Genomic DNA, 15,794 nt, shown 5'->3' with positions numbered 1-15,794 from the left:
GCTGTACTTTTTGTCCCTCTGTGATATCCGTTTCGTGACGTAGGTCACAAACAAAATGGCTGCCTCCAAGAGCGCAACAAGCGCAAGTACTAGTATTTCAAAAGCGGAATATTTAAAGCGCTATTTATCAAACGATGAAGATGGCAAGAAGTCAAAAGAGAAGAAAGCTAAGAAAAAACGCCCTAAACTCGCCGGAAGAGGGTAAATGAAATGAAATTATCTATAACGCTGCTTGTAGCAGGTAGAAAATTAGCCTAGCACATGAATATTTACAGTAACAGTGGTGTTCAGTAGGTCTAGGTGCAAACATTCATTTTTAAAATGGATTGATGGAGTATTCAACTTTGCAGGATGAAAATAGTTGATGATGACATTGACTGGAGGGAACTGGCTGTGAACAGGGAGAAGGAGAACAAGGATGAAGATGATGAGGAGGAGGCGCCTGTAGTAAGTACATTTTAGATATGTAGGTGGGTCAGCTACTAGTGGATCTGTCCTTCAACAGACTTTTTTGGGTGGTGTTTCAAAATTTTCCAAAAGGATGTACATTCTGTTTGGTCTGTGTAGATTTATATGACGGATAATGCACTTACACCCACTTCTGTCTATCTAGTTCAAAACTCAAAGATAGAATACAGTTGTTGTTGTTGTTGTTTTTTTAAATAAACAAATGTAGTACATGGTGCTTCACAGATCCAGGCCATAGACAGTAGATGCCAGGAGCATGTCCTGAAATCACTTGATGAGAGAGATCTTCTAGATTAAATAGGAGTGCAGTGACATAGAGCCTTGTGTTTAAGAATAAAAAGGATTTCTGGTCTGATGAGACGTCTTTCTGTGCCCTTTCTTTGGTTTGCCTAATTACATGACAACAACTTATAGAACTAAAACAAATAATACTGTTAGAAACACTTATTTTACTGTCTATGCTAAATTAACTTGTGCTTGGAATTGCATTCATTTGAATTGTTATTTGTTACTTCAGATTGCAGAAATAATAGATGAGCGTCCAGACGAAGTCAAGCAACTTGAAGTCTTTAGAACTAGTAATAAGTGGAAAGTTCTGGGAGGTGAGATGTTAAAGATTTAACTGCTAATCATCTTTATACCTTATGTAAAGGTATGATGAGTTCTCAATTCTGTGCTTATAGAAAACTAATCAACTTCCCATCTCATCAGAACATCACACCATGCTGGTGTTGATTATTTTTCTGTGACAGCATGCCCGAAGTGTTTTTATTGCTTACTTCTACATAAGCTGTGTCGATACCATTATTAAGGTGCATTTTGTCATTTATTTTCCATGTCGCAGCCACAAATGACGAATCTCAAGAGGACCCGCAGTCAGGAACAAGGTAGTTGAGGTTGATTTTCTCTAAAGATCTAACATTAGACTGTCAGCAAGGAAAGGAAAGTTTTTAATTTTCTCTATCTCACACTTATTAAAGCTCAGATGGCAAGGGGAGTAGAAAAACTCGACACGATTCTCCTGGTGGTTCTCCAGAATGGAGAGGACGCCACGATTCTCCGGATCTCCCGCCCAAGAGGACGACTCGCCACGATTCTCCGGATCTCTCGCCCAAGAGGACAACTCACCACGATTCTCCGGATCTCTCGCCCAAAAGGACGACTCGCCACGATTCTCCGGATCTCTCGCCCAAGAGGACGACTCGCCACGATTCTCCGGATCTCTCGCCCAAAAGGACGACTCGCCACGATTCTCCTGATCTCTCGCCCAAAAGGACGACTCGCCACGATTCTCCTGATCTCTCGCCCAAGAGGACGACTCGCCACGATTCTCCTGATCTCTCGCCCAAGAGGACGACTCGCCACGATTCTCCCAATCTCTCACCCAAGAGAAAGTCACGCTTCGATTCTCCATACCTTTCACCTCCCAGACACAGAACAGACACCAAACACAGACGGCATGACTCCTCTTCACCTTCTCCTCCACGAAAAACACAAAAACACCATCATAAAGGTACATAAAGATTTCTCATCCTCATACTTCATTCTCCTGATTGGTGTTTAATAAACACATAGAATATATTGTGTCCATTTTACAGATTCTCCACAGAGAGAAAAGTCCAAATCCTCTTCAGCTAGACGTGTGCCAGACTTAGACCTGTCCCCACCAAGAAGACGCCCGAACACCAGACGGGACTCAGACTCTGATCTGTCTCCCCCCAGGAAAAGAGTGCAGGGAGGAAAGGGGTCTGATTCTGACCTGTCTCCTCCCAGGAAGAGGCCACAGAAGAAGCATGGATCAGACTCTGATCTCTCTCCTCCTCGTAGACCTCGTGCTCCTGATGTACAGACGGTAAGCACGAAGATGCTTAGAATAAATGAGTGATGTGTGTGTGATTACAGCAATGACTACATATGGGTGAATGTCATAAAATAGGTTTAAATGTGAAGCAGAAATGTCTCCAAGGCCCTCTGGTAGAATTTTGAACCTGCCCATTCCCATGTCAGAGAATGGAACACAGTGCACACTTACATTTTAAGTTACATTTCTACATATAGGAATAGTGTGCGGTCATTTTCAAGTTCGCTTGATCTTGATATCTCCTTCAGTATTTGTCCTTATGATAAATGTGTTTAATAGGAGTTATTTGATGATAATTAAAAGGGTGTGGTTGATGAGATGACAGGTTTGGGGTGGGCCTGAGATGAGTCTTGCTTCATGCACCCAAAGCCGTACAGGATTTCGCAGAATTAGAATTTTATTTTGCGATTGTTATGGGCAAAAATGCTTGATTTTGTTGTGACTTTTTTCAAAATGTCAATGCAATTTTTAATTTTTTTTGCAGATAACTACTTGAATTGGTAAAATTGCACTTGCATTGAAATTGTTTTGCACAGTCTTTCCCAGTGATGTTTGTTGGTAAATGAGACCTTTTAGCTGTACTCATGTTCGATGCACATGAATCGAAGAGGGCTTTGGCTGAATGGGTGTAGTGATGTCACCTGATGTGTCTTGGCCCAAATCTGAGGGAAATCTTTGTTAAATTTGAAAAATTGCGAACTCCTCCAAATATTGCGGTGTTAATGTGTGGCTAGATAACATTAGCAAACTGCAAACACCTTGAAGGGAAGATGAAAAATAACCTTGTTTGCTGGATCATAATTGTATTCATCTGATTTGCATATTAAACCTGCCCAAGTTGAAATAATTTTTTTTTTAAATGTCAGCTAGCTAGCAAATAGTAGCTCAGTCAGTCATCGCTCAAAGCTCTAAAAAATTTTCCCGACAACAGTAAAAGGAATATACTTACACAAATTATATATACAATGTCATTTACCACTTTGAGCTAGCATCGTTTGATGTGTTGTCTTACGTTTTTGCACCTGTCAAATATCCAAGCCCAAGCCATGACACTTCCTCCACCATGTTTCACAGATGAGCTTGTATGTTTTGGATCATGAGCAGATTCTTTCTTTCTCCACTCTTTGGCCTTTCCATCACGTTGGTATAGGTTCATCTTGGTTCCAGAACTTTTGTGGCTCATCTCTGTATTTCTTTGCAAATTCCAATCTGGATTTCCGATTCTTACTGCTGATGACTGGTTTGCATCTTGTGATATGGCCTCTATATTTCTGCTCTTGAAGTCTTCTTCGAACAGTGGATTGCGATACCTTCAGCTCTGCCCTGTCGAGGTTGTTGGTGATGTCTGTTGTTTTTGGATTTTTCTTCACAGCTGGGGTTTTCCTTGGCTGACCCATTCTGTGTCTGTTGCTCAGTACACCACTGGTTTCTTTCTTTTTCACCATATACCAAATAATTGTATTGGATATTGTTTGATGTTTGTGCAGTGCCTCTGATTGATTTTCCCTCTTGTCTCAGCTTCAAAATGGTCTTCATCTTTCCCATAAACAGCTCTCTGATCTTCACATTGGCTTATTCTTTTTTTGACAACAAATGCAGTCTTCACAAGTGAAACTGTTTGCTAAAATCAAGAGTAGATGCTCAGAGCTATTTATTGTTCGATCTAACAGGAAACAACTGGGTAACAAGAAACACCTGTCAGTCACATGTTCCAGTATTTTGCTTGCCTAAAGATTGGGTTGTCAGATCCAAAATGTTCTAAGTTCGATATCGTTTAACACGTCTACATATAATTACCAGGAAATTAAAGCTGAAATTCTAAACTCTGTTCTCATATTCATCTTTGACCACAAACCCAAATGTCTTCAGTCTACAGCAAAAACAACTGAAAATAGTTTCGGAGGGGACTGTATTTGAATATAAACATACTTAATGTTTCAGGGGGAAGTTTTCCTTTATTTTTCCTTTAATGGTCCTTTAATGTTTTATTCTGACTGCTTTCAGGGGCCTCAAATGTTATCTGGTGGAGCTGCTGGTCTGGTGTCTTCTGAAACCCTGAAGAAAGAGCAGGAGGAAATGCGCAGAAGAGAAAAACACAACCGCCCGCTAGAAGGTCTTTTGCTAAAAGTTATGAAAAATAGGACGATGTTTCTATAAGTGTAGTTCTTATGAGGTGTAATACCTTTACTGTTGCCTAAATATTGACCATTACTTTCCCCCAGAGGAGTCCCGTCATGCACAGACTATTTTTAGAGATAAAACAGGAAAGAAGCGTGACCTGGAGTCCGAGCGTGCCGAGCAGAGCAGGAAAGCAGGGGAGAAGGCAGAAAAGGATGAGAAATATGCGCAGTGGGGCAAAGGGTGAGGTTTTCATGCTCTATCTACAGACAAAGTACCGTGGAAACAGTCAGTATTTAAGAAATAAATCACTGCTGTTGTGGGAAAATGGTCAGCAATGGGGTTGATTAAAAGTTGATTCTTTTTCTATAACAGTACATACTGAAATGTTTTATTCTGCACACCAATTTGCCAATGGTTATCATTTTTATTTATTTATAACAACATTTAATGATCCATGTAACAAGGCTGCTATTATAAAAGATCATATATTCTCTCTCTCTCTCTCTCTCTCTCTCTCTCTCTCTCTCAGACTGGTACAGAGTCAGATGCAGCAGCAGAACGTGGTCGATGCACTCAGAGAGGCTCAGAAGCCGCTGGCTCGTCACATTGACGATGAAGACCTGGACAAGATGCTGCGAGAGCAGGAGAGAGACGGAGACCCAATGGCTGCTCTTCTGCGCAAGAAGAAGGATAAGAATGCAAAAACCAAAGGAATCAAAGGTGAGGACTGATTAGAGTAATCTAGAGCAGTAAAACCAACAGACAGTAATAAAGCCTTTGTTAATGAATTAACAGCATGGCTACAGTATTAGTGTTGGAAGGCAATGAATCCAGGAAGCCCCATATATACACACATTTTCTTGACAGTTAGTCACAGCAGTATAAGAAACACAAAATGGAAAACAAGCCTCTTAATTCTGCCTTACCTTATTAATATATACACTCACCAAGCAATTTATTAGGAACACTATACCAATATTGGGTACTACCAATACTACCTTTGCTCTCAAAACAGCCTCAGTTCTTCATGGCATGGCATCATTTTTAAAGAAAAACATTTCAGTTAGTCTTAGTTTCATACTCCATTGTATTTGACAATATTTTATGTTTGTCACACTGACAGCATGTCAGCACCTTGTACCTTACTGATCTGATCTTTTTTTTTATTTTTATTTTTTTAAAGAGAGACCTCGTTACCAGGGTCCACCTCCACCCCCAAATCGCTTCAACATCATGCCGGGATATCGCTGGGATGGAGTAGACAGGTACATACATAATATAATATATATGTTTTATTTATGATGTCAGGAATAAAACACTTGTGGGACATGCTGTTAAAGGAAAATAATCAACAACTGGGTTGTGTGATACAGCCCAACATGACTCGGAGTCAACTCGTAGTTGATTATTTTCCTATAACGTGTACTGTTATTTACTGTTGTTATGTACGCTGTAGCAGCTATAAACAGTTATTCCATCACCAGCCTCTCTCTCTCTCTCTCTCTCTCAAGTTTATAAGACAAACTTAATAAAAACATGAAGACTTTCCTGTGGCATAAAACCTGAGGGCACAGATTATATATTACTCCTTGTTAAATAACAACACAGTTTTTAAATCTGTTTATTATAAGTCCTTTAGATTATGTAGAGTGTCCACCATACAAGTCTCTGTGTATGTTGTAAGCTGTTAGAAAAAATTAACAACAACCTTCTGACCAATCAGATTCAAGAATTCAACAGCGCTATGGTATAATGTAATTGATAAGATGATTTATTGTATGTATTGTACATATTGAGCTAACAACATTTTAAGTATTCTGACATGTCCAAAAATATCTATAACATTTCATTTCCTGGTGTTTAGGTCCAATGGGTTTGAGCAGAAGCGCTTCACCAGAATAGCAGATAAGAAAGCAGTGCAAGAGGAAGCATACAAATGGAGTGTGGAGGACATGTAGATGCACATCAGGATGTGAGAGTGTGTGAGTGTGTGTAAGCATGTGTGTTGTTCTAATTCACCAGCATGGACCAGGTTGTCTGAATGGACCGTCTGATGAAAATGCCTTTAGTGTTATCAACCAAGATGATCGACCAAACTACATGCAGTGCATTTTGTGAGGACTTCAGCAGTTGTATGTGTGTATCTGGTTTATTTTGTGGGGTTTATTAAAATGTTGTGTTTTCTTAACGTCATATGTCAAATGGTTTTTAACAAATGATCAGTTCAAGTCACCAGAGCATGTGTATGTAATGCCCATTGTGTTCAGTGAAGGATGTTTTTCTTGGTAAATATAATAGAAGGTAACTCTATATAAGCACAAGAGGGTGCTCTTCACCAAATATTGTACTGTTATGGCCTACTCATTGTCTAGGTCGTGTTCTGTTCCCTACTTGTTCTAGCAGAAAATAACATTTGAATTGACCAGTCTTGAATGCATCTATATTATGGTACAAGTGCAAATACAAAATGGAGCCAATGTAACAGAGTTTTTGAGATTTGGCCTATTTATTTTATATTTGTTAAGATCGTTAGGTGTCAATTGATATTTCACCAGTTTTATAAGCCATTTTATTCTTGGGTCAAAATAACCAGAACGTGAAGAAGGGGTTATTGCAGACACCCCAAAAATAATTTTTTCCTGTATTATGTTCAGTAGAGAATATGAGGCAATCATATAAAGTTCGACATTGGGGAAATATAATAATATGGTTATGTTTTGACCCAAACAGAACACAAGGGTTAAGAAGTGTTTTGAGAAAAATATATAATTTATGCGATTGTTCACCCCAAATGTAGCTGACCCACCAAAACATGATATGTAATGTAAATCCATGCACTCACAGGTAAATCTTCAGGGATGTCACACATGCGTACACTTGTGTTTGTGGTTTAGGACACAGTGTGACATAAGGTTTGTTCTTGTTTATAGATTACATTAGCGGTGTAGCCATCTTAGACAACTGGAGTCATCATTTTTTCAGCACACTTTGGTATCATTCCACCATCAAGTCTCCGCCTCCACAATTTTCTATCAGAATGAGTGAATAAATAAATGATTAATAATTTTGTTTGAAGCAGGTATATGAAAATTACAGCATGGAATAAGAGAAAAGATTTCGGGTGACCCATTTCCATTGCTTACAGTACATTAGACTTATAGCTTCAATGAAAAATGTAGATGCAAACTTCACACATTAAATATTTCTGATTGACTACATTTGGTGTAAAGGGGGAAACTGTGTTAATTAGATTTTTGCCCGATCATGCCTTTAACAGTGTTCTAGATCTGATAGCAATTTTGGAAAAGCAGCTGGGGTGAGTTGTCCAATTTTCTCTTCATTCTGTGGTTCTGATGGGCAACCCGGACGTTTTCAGATCATCTGCCGCTTTCGGAAGAGACTCTGGCAGAAGCCTTAACACATTTATGTCAAAGAACATCATGTCAAGATTTAGTACCATAAATATGCAAATAAGATAGAACATCAAAGAATGCACATACCATTTTTGTAGTGGTATACAGTTTGGGTGTCGTTTCAGTAAGCGACAACTGCTCCTTCCGTTGAGCCGGAAGAGGACGAGAATGAAGAGAGATGTCCCATCCTGGGTAGGTTGCCATTTGGACTGTCTTAAAGTCAGCCCTACAAGACAGCAGTTATAAAAGTATCAAATATACATAATTCCATTCAAATGTAAATGTGTGCCTAAATATTATCCTATTCAGCATATGAAGGACATCTCTTGCCTCAGTGCTGGGTTGATTGCAAGGTTATCAGGGCGGGGCAGGGCTTGAAGTCTTCTCCCATAAATACACTGTGGTTGGACGAAGCTCTGTTGGTAGTGTGTTTGGTAGTGTGTTGTTGGAGTCCTCTCACGTCTTGCTAGGCTTTTTCCCGTCATCATCAGTGGATCACTGTATAAAGCCTGAGCTCGATAAGCCTCTTGGTTGGTTGTTATGTAGCTTTGATCCCCTGCAGTGGTAGTTAATTCAGGGGAGAGTTAGATATTTTGGCCAGCCACAAGGTGTGTCTGGTCCATGCACCAGTAAAACAAACAGTGCATTGACACACTGGGCCTTATTTGTCAATGTTTTCATAGGCCAAACTAAACTAAAAGTTCCAGTCAAGTTTACATAAGTTTCAGTAACGCTGATTTTCTTCATACTCATATGTATATGTTGATAAATATCAGTCACCTGTAATTTACCAAGCTTATTAACCAAGCACAGCTTGATTGGGATTTTCACACAGTGACGCCCACAAAAAGGCAATGCAGACAGAAAACCACAAACTGACAATTAAATGGCAAAAGCGCAGCATGTGATAAAACTGCTAGTAATGCAGCTCAGCCACTGCAGCATGTTGCCTACCACAGATACACATTATCCCATCCTCCTGTTATTACAGTGCCATTACTTTTTCCTTAATTGTATACCTTGCCTTACTTGTCTTAATTTAAGGATTTAATCATTTCATTTTGTTTTGGATTGCTTTCTTTCAAGTCATTAATATGATACAATTCAGATTCACAAAATTATCATTACATTTGTGTCAGTGTAATCAAAATAAATAAGCAATTGCAGTAACTAATGGCCAATTACACTACTTCAAGACAATCTATTCAGGTTCACACTAGTGTGTCTCCTTATGCATACATATATTTCCACAAACTCAGGAGATTGTAGGATGCAAATGGGTTTTGGGTTTTTTCAAACAAATGGGGTTTGGGCATTTTCATGAATACCATTTTTTTTTTTTTTTAATCTTTATAACAATTTTCAATTAACTTTGTTCATATTCAACTTGATAAATGAGGCCCATTGTAGCCATGTTTAATGCAGGAATCTGCCTCACCCTCCAGAATCAGACTGCACTTAAGTATCTTCTTTGGTTCAGTCCTGGCAAAGGGTTTGGGGCCAAACGCTATCTCTGATGTTGTTACCATCTTCTCACACTTATCTGGGTAAAGCAATAAACCTGACAGGAAAATAACACATTCAGAATGAGTTCACAATTATGCTTCTATTTATATGATATGATATGATATGATATGATATTATGGCACTCGTTACTGTCACTGTGCTCTAAGATACTTTTGCTTTTATCAACAAGTGACTATATAAAGAAATAATATAGCTAAAAATGAAACGTGTTATACACTTTTGCTATCAGCTAAGACATTTAGAGTCAGAGCCTTCTTTAGTTCTGTACTGAAAGAAACAAACAAGTAATGGAAATCTAACTACAATATTTGCTGAGGAAGAAAGTGATTTGGATTTAAGATGTTCTTATGGCTACAACTGTTTTTAACACTGCAATCGTCTTTTGAGTTAATAGTTAATTACCTTTCAGGGTTAGAAACCACAAGAGCTTAATTTTATATGGTGATAGATAGATGGCTGAGGAGACACAAAGCCCCCCCCCCCCAATATAAATATAAATATAAAGCTCAATATAAATGTAACTGTAACTAACTAACTAATTGTGTAAAACTGGCCAAAATTTTGCTTTACTTGAATTGAATTAATGTCATCTTATTTGTATTTGTCATATTTTTGTTTTGCATTGTTAGCATTTTACCTGCCACAGCAGGAAGTTCCCCCACCTGAGGGAACGCTTGCAAGGGCTTTATCCTTTGACCATTCTTAAGATGCAGCAGTCCAACTCGGAAATCATGACCAAGAGGAGGTAGTGGCCATAAGAGCTTTGTAAGGGGTCTTTTCTGTGTGGCCATTACTTTGCACTAAGGAGATTAAAAAAGTTTGTTAGTACACATTTACCAAAGTGCACAGTTTGGGTGTTAGCCATTTTGTAGTGTTGCCCAAATACTCAGTGAGCAATAATGTCTGCATACTTCACTACAACATTACTCATTGTGTACTGTATGTCTAATTTCACACTCATGTACCACAGCAATTTATTTCAGCTTGAAATTTACTTAATGGTACAAGATGACAGTTGATCGTCTTTTTGAAGCGTGCATCTTTTCTATTGAAATTTAAGTAAAACAGGTTATTTAATGATTGCTGAAGCCAATACAAACTTGTTATCCAAATCTGTTAACATGGGTAGACAAGTCACAAGCCCAAACTCCCTGATCAAGAAGATGACATGTCTGGATTACTATCTTTTTTTCAGAGTTCACAGAGACAGAAACCTTACTTGCTACTGTCTTTCAAAAAACAAAAGTGACTTGCTGACATTTGCTCAATATAGAAAACTACAGCCAAATCATCTCCTTTATAGAATTTATATAATCATTTGTGGGGAGCATATCTATGTTCCCAGGATCCTATGTTCCCCAGATTTATAAATGGCATATAATGAACACATGAAAAAGGGTCCTGTGTTCCCCAGATTTATAAACGGCATAAAATGAACACATGAAACAGGGTCCTATGTTCCCCATATTTATGTGTCACATAATGAACACACGACAAATTGTCCTATGTTCCCCCAATATAACAGATAATGGGAAGCTGAAAAACATGTTCCCAGCTCTGTATTCGCTTAATATGACATGGGTTATTGGGGGGGGCGCACGGTGGCTTAGTGGTTAGCACGTTCGCCTCACACCTCCAGGGTCTGGGGTTCCCGCCGTGGCTCTGTGTGTGCGGAGCTTGCATGTTCTCCCCGTGCTGCGGGGGTTTCCTCCGGGTGCTCCGGTTTCCTCCTCCAAAGACATGCATGGTAGGCTGACTGGCATGTCTAAAGTGTCCATAGTGTGTGAATGGGTGTGTGATTGTGTATGTGATTGTGCCCTGCGATGGACTGGCACCCTGTCAGGGTGTACCCCGCCTTGTGCCCGATGCTCCCTGGGATAGGCTCCAGGTTCCCCCGCGACCCTGAAGAAGGAGTAAGCGGTAGAAGATGGATGGATGGGTTATTGTGGAGCTAGTCAAAGGGGTTTTCTGTTCCCCAGAACTACCGTAATTGGCCTAAACATGAGGGAACTAAGCAAATGGTTGGAGTCATGGAATCACAAAAGATCATAGCTTATTTTGGTGGAAATGTCGTGGCAAACAATCTTTCCAGCCTAAATCAAAAAACTTCAGAGACAGAGGGTTTGTAGATGTCAAACTTTATTGAAACAATAAAGTGAAACAGTCTGCAGAAAGTCTAAATTATGCAAACACACACAGCCCTTTTTATACCTGTCACAGCATACTCATCTTAGGCGGGGTTTTGCCCTTTCTCATTAAAAACAGACCAATCTTCTTCTTCGTTAGTTGTTTTTTTGTTTTCTGACCAACATTCCTATCTTATGTCTCAATGAGCTTCTATCTAGCTGAAATCTACCTCCATTCCTGAGGCCCTATCCTAACTCGTTAATTGGTATCCAACCTCAAGGTTGTTTACTTACAAAAGCAGTTTGAGCGAATATCTAATGCCAGTTTATTGCTGTGCAGAAAGGTGCAGGCTGATACAGAAAAACAATTGTTGTACAGTAAGACAGAATTCATCTAACTCAATACACACTTAGAATATAACTTGATCAAAAAGTGTACTATGGATTTAGATTATGTCTCTAAATATTGATTATACATATAGATTATACTTGTTAACTAATATTAATTATTAGATTATGCTTCTAAGTAATCATTCTAAATGTTGGTTATACATATTGATTGTACTTTATTAACATATCCAAATATTAGTTACATATATTGATTACACTTCATCAATATTTTCTATAGAAACTAGCCTATTATGTTTTTGAATCTCTCATGACATCATGAATTATGTTTGTCATTTAATTCAGTTTGTTTTTGCCAGACATCCTAATGTATTTCTTCTGCATTTATTTTAATTATGTTAATTTTTAACACCTTCTTTTTTTCTTTTTTTTTCTTTCTTTTTTAGCTGTGACTTACATCTAACTGCTGAAATGTCCAAATACCAATTCATTGATATTGTTACATTATGTGCCATATAAATCTGGGGAACATATTGCAGGACCCTGGGAACATAGGTATGACCCCCATTTGGGAAGGTATTAATGCACTAGCTAACTAACTCACCATACTTGATTACATTATGCTAGCTATTATATTTTAGCCTAGTCGTTTAGGTTTCTGAGCAAGCATGTTAGAGCTTTTACTAGCCCAGTAGGCCCTGATTTAAAGCAGAAAATCACTTTTAAAACATCCCTATTTTTGTTTCAACTATAATTCGAAGCTAACTGAGGCTGCTCAGTTTACGTAACAGTGGCTCAATATAATGCGTTTCTGGAGTAAATTTTGTCTGAATTTGGTCTAGTGATTTCCTTACTGCTGCTCTATATAATGCTATGTATAAAATATTTTATATAGTGATTTCACAGATAAGGTCATTCCTGACAAAATCATATTGTTCAAAAATATCTTTGCATTTAAAATGACTACTAGATTAATAGCATGATTATTGAACCAATCAGACATGTAATACATATCTGTTGTATTTTTAAGTCTTAAAATCAGTCAGTAGTTCTGAGTAACCTTTAACTAACTTTATATATTGTTATTAGTGTAAATATATGCTCACCTTCAGTGTGATTGCTTACGTATCGCAGATATGATATGAGATTCACGTTGTTATAGTAGATCCTCCAGTAAAGCAAAGTAGCAGCTATGTTTTTTCTCACAACAGGCTTGATAGAAATGCACTGTAAGCCTTAGTTGATGGTGGTTGCCATGGCTGGCCTATTCTTTTCAAAAGCCTTTTGAGTGAAGGAATAAGCTGAAGAACAATACGACCCACAGCAGTGAATGATACCAAGTTGCTAACTATACTGGAGTTTTATTTTAGTGGGAATTTAATGTTCCATGTGACATGTACAGTCACTTAGACACACTAAGATGTGCATAATATAATATTGACCATAAAATAAAATAGAATTACACTTGTTCAGTGGTGTTTAAACTTATTTTTTTGGCAGAGCCCCCTCTACCACTACATAAAACCCAATACTAATCGCTAACCCATATTCTAAGTAAGCATTATCATATTTCATTTGCCAATTTTTGTTACGATTTAACTGGAATTCAGCATAAATCCAACAACTGCTACTAGAAATTTCTTTGTGATTGTCATAAAACTGGTGCATGCTCAAAAGCATATATTCACAATAAGTAAAAAGAGGGGAAAAAGCTTCATTATTTATATGAATAATGTTAGCTAGTAGAAGAATGTAAGAAACTACTACTATATACATTTACTGATCTGCAAATGCTTTCACAAACTTGCTCCACTGTACCTTACTAATGATGATGATGATGATGATGATGTCTGATGATGGTGATGATGATGATGATTTGCTGCCAATTTATGTATATTGTATTTGTACCATTTTCTACTGTAATTCTGCAATTTATATTAATGGTCCATTCCATTTGTGCCAGCATGTGATTATAACCTGCCCAGGAGTCCAAGAACATATCAGCCTTGAGGGTTTTCTTTCTATTTATTTTAACTTTATTGTTGTTTGCATTAAATGGTTAGTCATGTGATTACATAGGTATGTTTGTTAACAGTTCTATTCCATTTGTTCATGATTTAAAAAAAAAAAAAAAAAAAATACAAGTTGCTTAATAAGATACTGGAACATACTGGAAAAAAGGCAAAGTGAACCCAGAAATAATTATCTGAAATCATGGAGATGCTTCAAAAAAAGGTTAATTAGGTGAGACACTGAAACTGCTTTATTTTTCTGAATATTTATGATGGGAATAGCAGGACGCCAGTGAAAGTGTTATCTGCATCTTTGCTGATGATCTGACTTGATTTAGTGCAGACATACACACCCACAGTGTCCATTAGCTTCAGGTCCAGGACCACAGACCCAGAGGTCAGCATCACCCCTTGTGAAAAATCACACATGGTCAATACTACTGTGTCCGTCTTCTTAATACACAGGCAAGCAGTGTGCAATGCAGACACATGATACACAAAGTAATAAATGCCTGGCTGTTGGGCTGTGAAAAGACTGTCGCGCAGTGTTTCACCAGGCTTCTCAGGAGAGACCAAGTCTTCAAATTCAATGATTTTATTTTGGGTTATACTAGTTCTGGAATTAGGCCTTCTTTTATTAGAGAAAAATGCCGGATTAACATTTGAAATCGTCTGAAAAGATCCTTTTGAACCCTCTGGACCCTTTAGTCCTGGTGCACCAGGTGCCCCTTCATCCCCCTTGAGGCCAGGTCTACCAGGGCGTCCAGGAGCACCCAGTTCACCCTTGGCTCCCCTCACCGGCTGTGTGTCTTCACCTGCATACAAATAGATTTCAATCATAGAGAGTAAATTTTTATCTACTTTTCATGACATTTTATGTTTCTTGAGCTGAGACAGTTTTCCATTTAGCTGAAGCAAAACAGCAAACAGCAAAAAAAAAAAAAAGTCTAGATTATTATGTTATAGTGACATATTCATATATATTACTATAATTCTATATCTTTTTAAAAAGTGGTATGATACATTATTACATTTACATAAGACATAAAGTGTTTGTCCACAGTGTATATAAATACTGTTTTAAAATGTAGCATTAAAAGTAGGATTTTTTTAAGTAAAAGTAATCTTTTTACCAGGATCTCCTTTTGCTCCCTTTGGTCCACTTTTTCCATTAGTACCAGGAGTTCCTGGGATGCCTGGCACACCAGAGAACCCAAACGAGCTATCACATTTGTCTGAGATTGAGGGGCTCACAAGCCACAGCAAAACGCTGACAGGTAAAAGGGCATACACTGACAAGGACACCTGCAATGAAAAAAATACTACTACTACTACTACTACTACTACTACTACTACTAATAATAATAATAATAATAATAATAATAATAATAATAACTAAAATATCTTATACCACACTTTAATCAGTTATTAAAACATTTCTGTTATGAACATTGTTATTATTTCTTATTTATACAGTATAAAGATCAATTTTGTCAGATATCTTACCATTGTCCCAAGAAGCGTATGCACCGTGCTTGAAAAATCAGCGAGAACCTCAAGTGCGAGTGCCAAAAAAAATAATCATTTCCCACAAAAACGGATTCCAGTTTTCATTTCTCTTTTTCAAATGGAGAACATCAGTATTACACAACACGAACAAGGAAGGAATAAAATGCACATTCGGCGTGTATCAGTCCAGGATTAAGTAATATCTAAAAATTCATTTAAAAAAATATATTTTTTTGCTTGCATTAGCAAATTACAGCAAAACACAGACATTAAAAAGAACATCGTGTGCAGAAAACGTTACAAGATTAGCAGAATTTTAGACCCCTTGTATTATATTAGTACTAAATGGTAATGGTTAATGCTGAAAGTTAAAATTACATGTAACAGTTCCCATTAGCACATGTAATGT

At 37.8% G+C, this 15,794-nt stretch overlaps 2 protein-coding genes across 2 annotated transcripts; one reads left to right on the top strand and one right to left on the bottom strand.

Moving 5' to 3' along the window:
• Positions 1-31: 31 nt before the first annotated feature.
• bud13 (BUD13 homolog) lies at positions 32-6,643 on the top strand. Its single transcript, XM_053648780.1, has 11 exons — positions 32-201; positions 351-447; positions 986-1,070; positions 1,313-1,355; positions 1,449-1,981; positions 2,067-2,320; positions 4,334-4,442; positions 4,552-4,690; positions 4,980-5,170; positions 5,634-5,715; positions 6,315-6,643. The coding sequence occupies exons 1-11, from the start codon at positions 56-58 to the stop codon at positions 6,406-6,408; spliced, it is 1,773 nt and encodes a 590-aa protein (XP_053504755.1). The 5' UTR covers positions 32-55; the 3' UTR covers positions 6,409-6,643.
• A 7,239-nt stretch (positions 6,644-13,882) lies between these two features.
• Positions 13,883-15,480, bottom strand: c1qb (complement component 1, q subcomponent, B chain). The gene is made up of 3 exons (XM_053648778.1): positions 15,383-15,480; positions 15,010-15,181; positions 13,883-14,691 (listed from the first exon to the last, which is right to left on the bottom strand). The coding sequence occupies exons 1-3, from the start codon at positions 15,383-15,385 to the stop codon at positions 14,144-14,146; spliced, it is 723 nt and encodes a 240-aa protein (XP_053504753.1). The 5' UTR covers positions 15,386-15,480; the 3' UTR covers positions 13,883-14,143.
• Between the last annotated feature and the right edge of the window lie 314 nt (positions 15,481-15,794).

The sequence above is a fragment of the Ictalurus furcatus genome, chromosome 18, assembly GCF_023375685.1.
Source record: "Ictalurus furcatus strain D&B chromosome 18, Billie_1.0, whole genome shotgun sequence".
Taxonomy (NCBI): Eukaryota; Metazoa; Chordata; class Actinopteri; order Siluriformes; family Ictaluridae; genus Ictalurus; species Ictalurus furcatus.
Note: the sequence above shows the minus strand (reverse complement) of the source record. Positions and strands in the feature narration are given on the sequence as shown.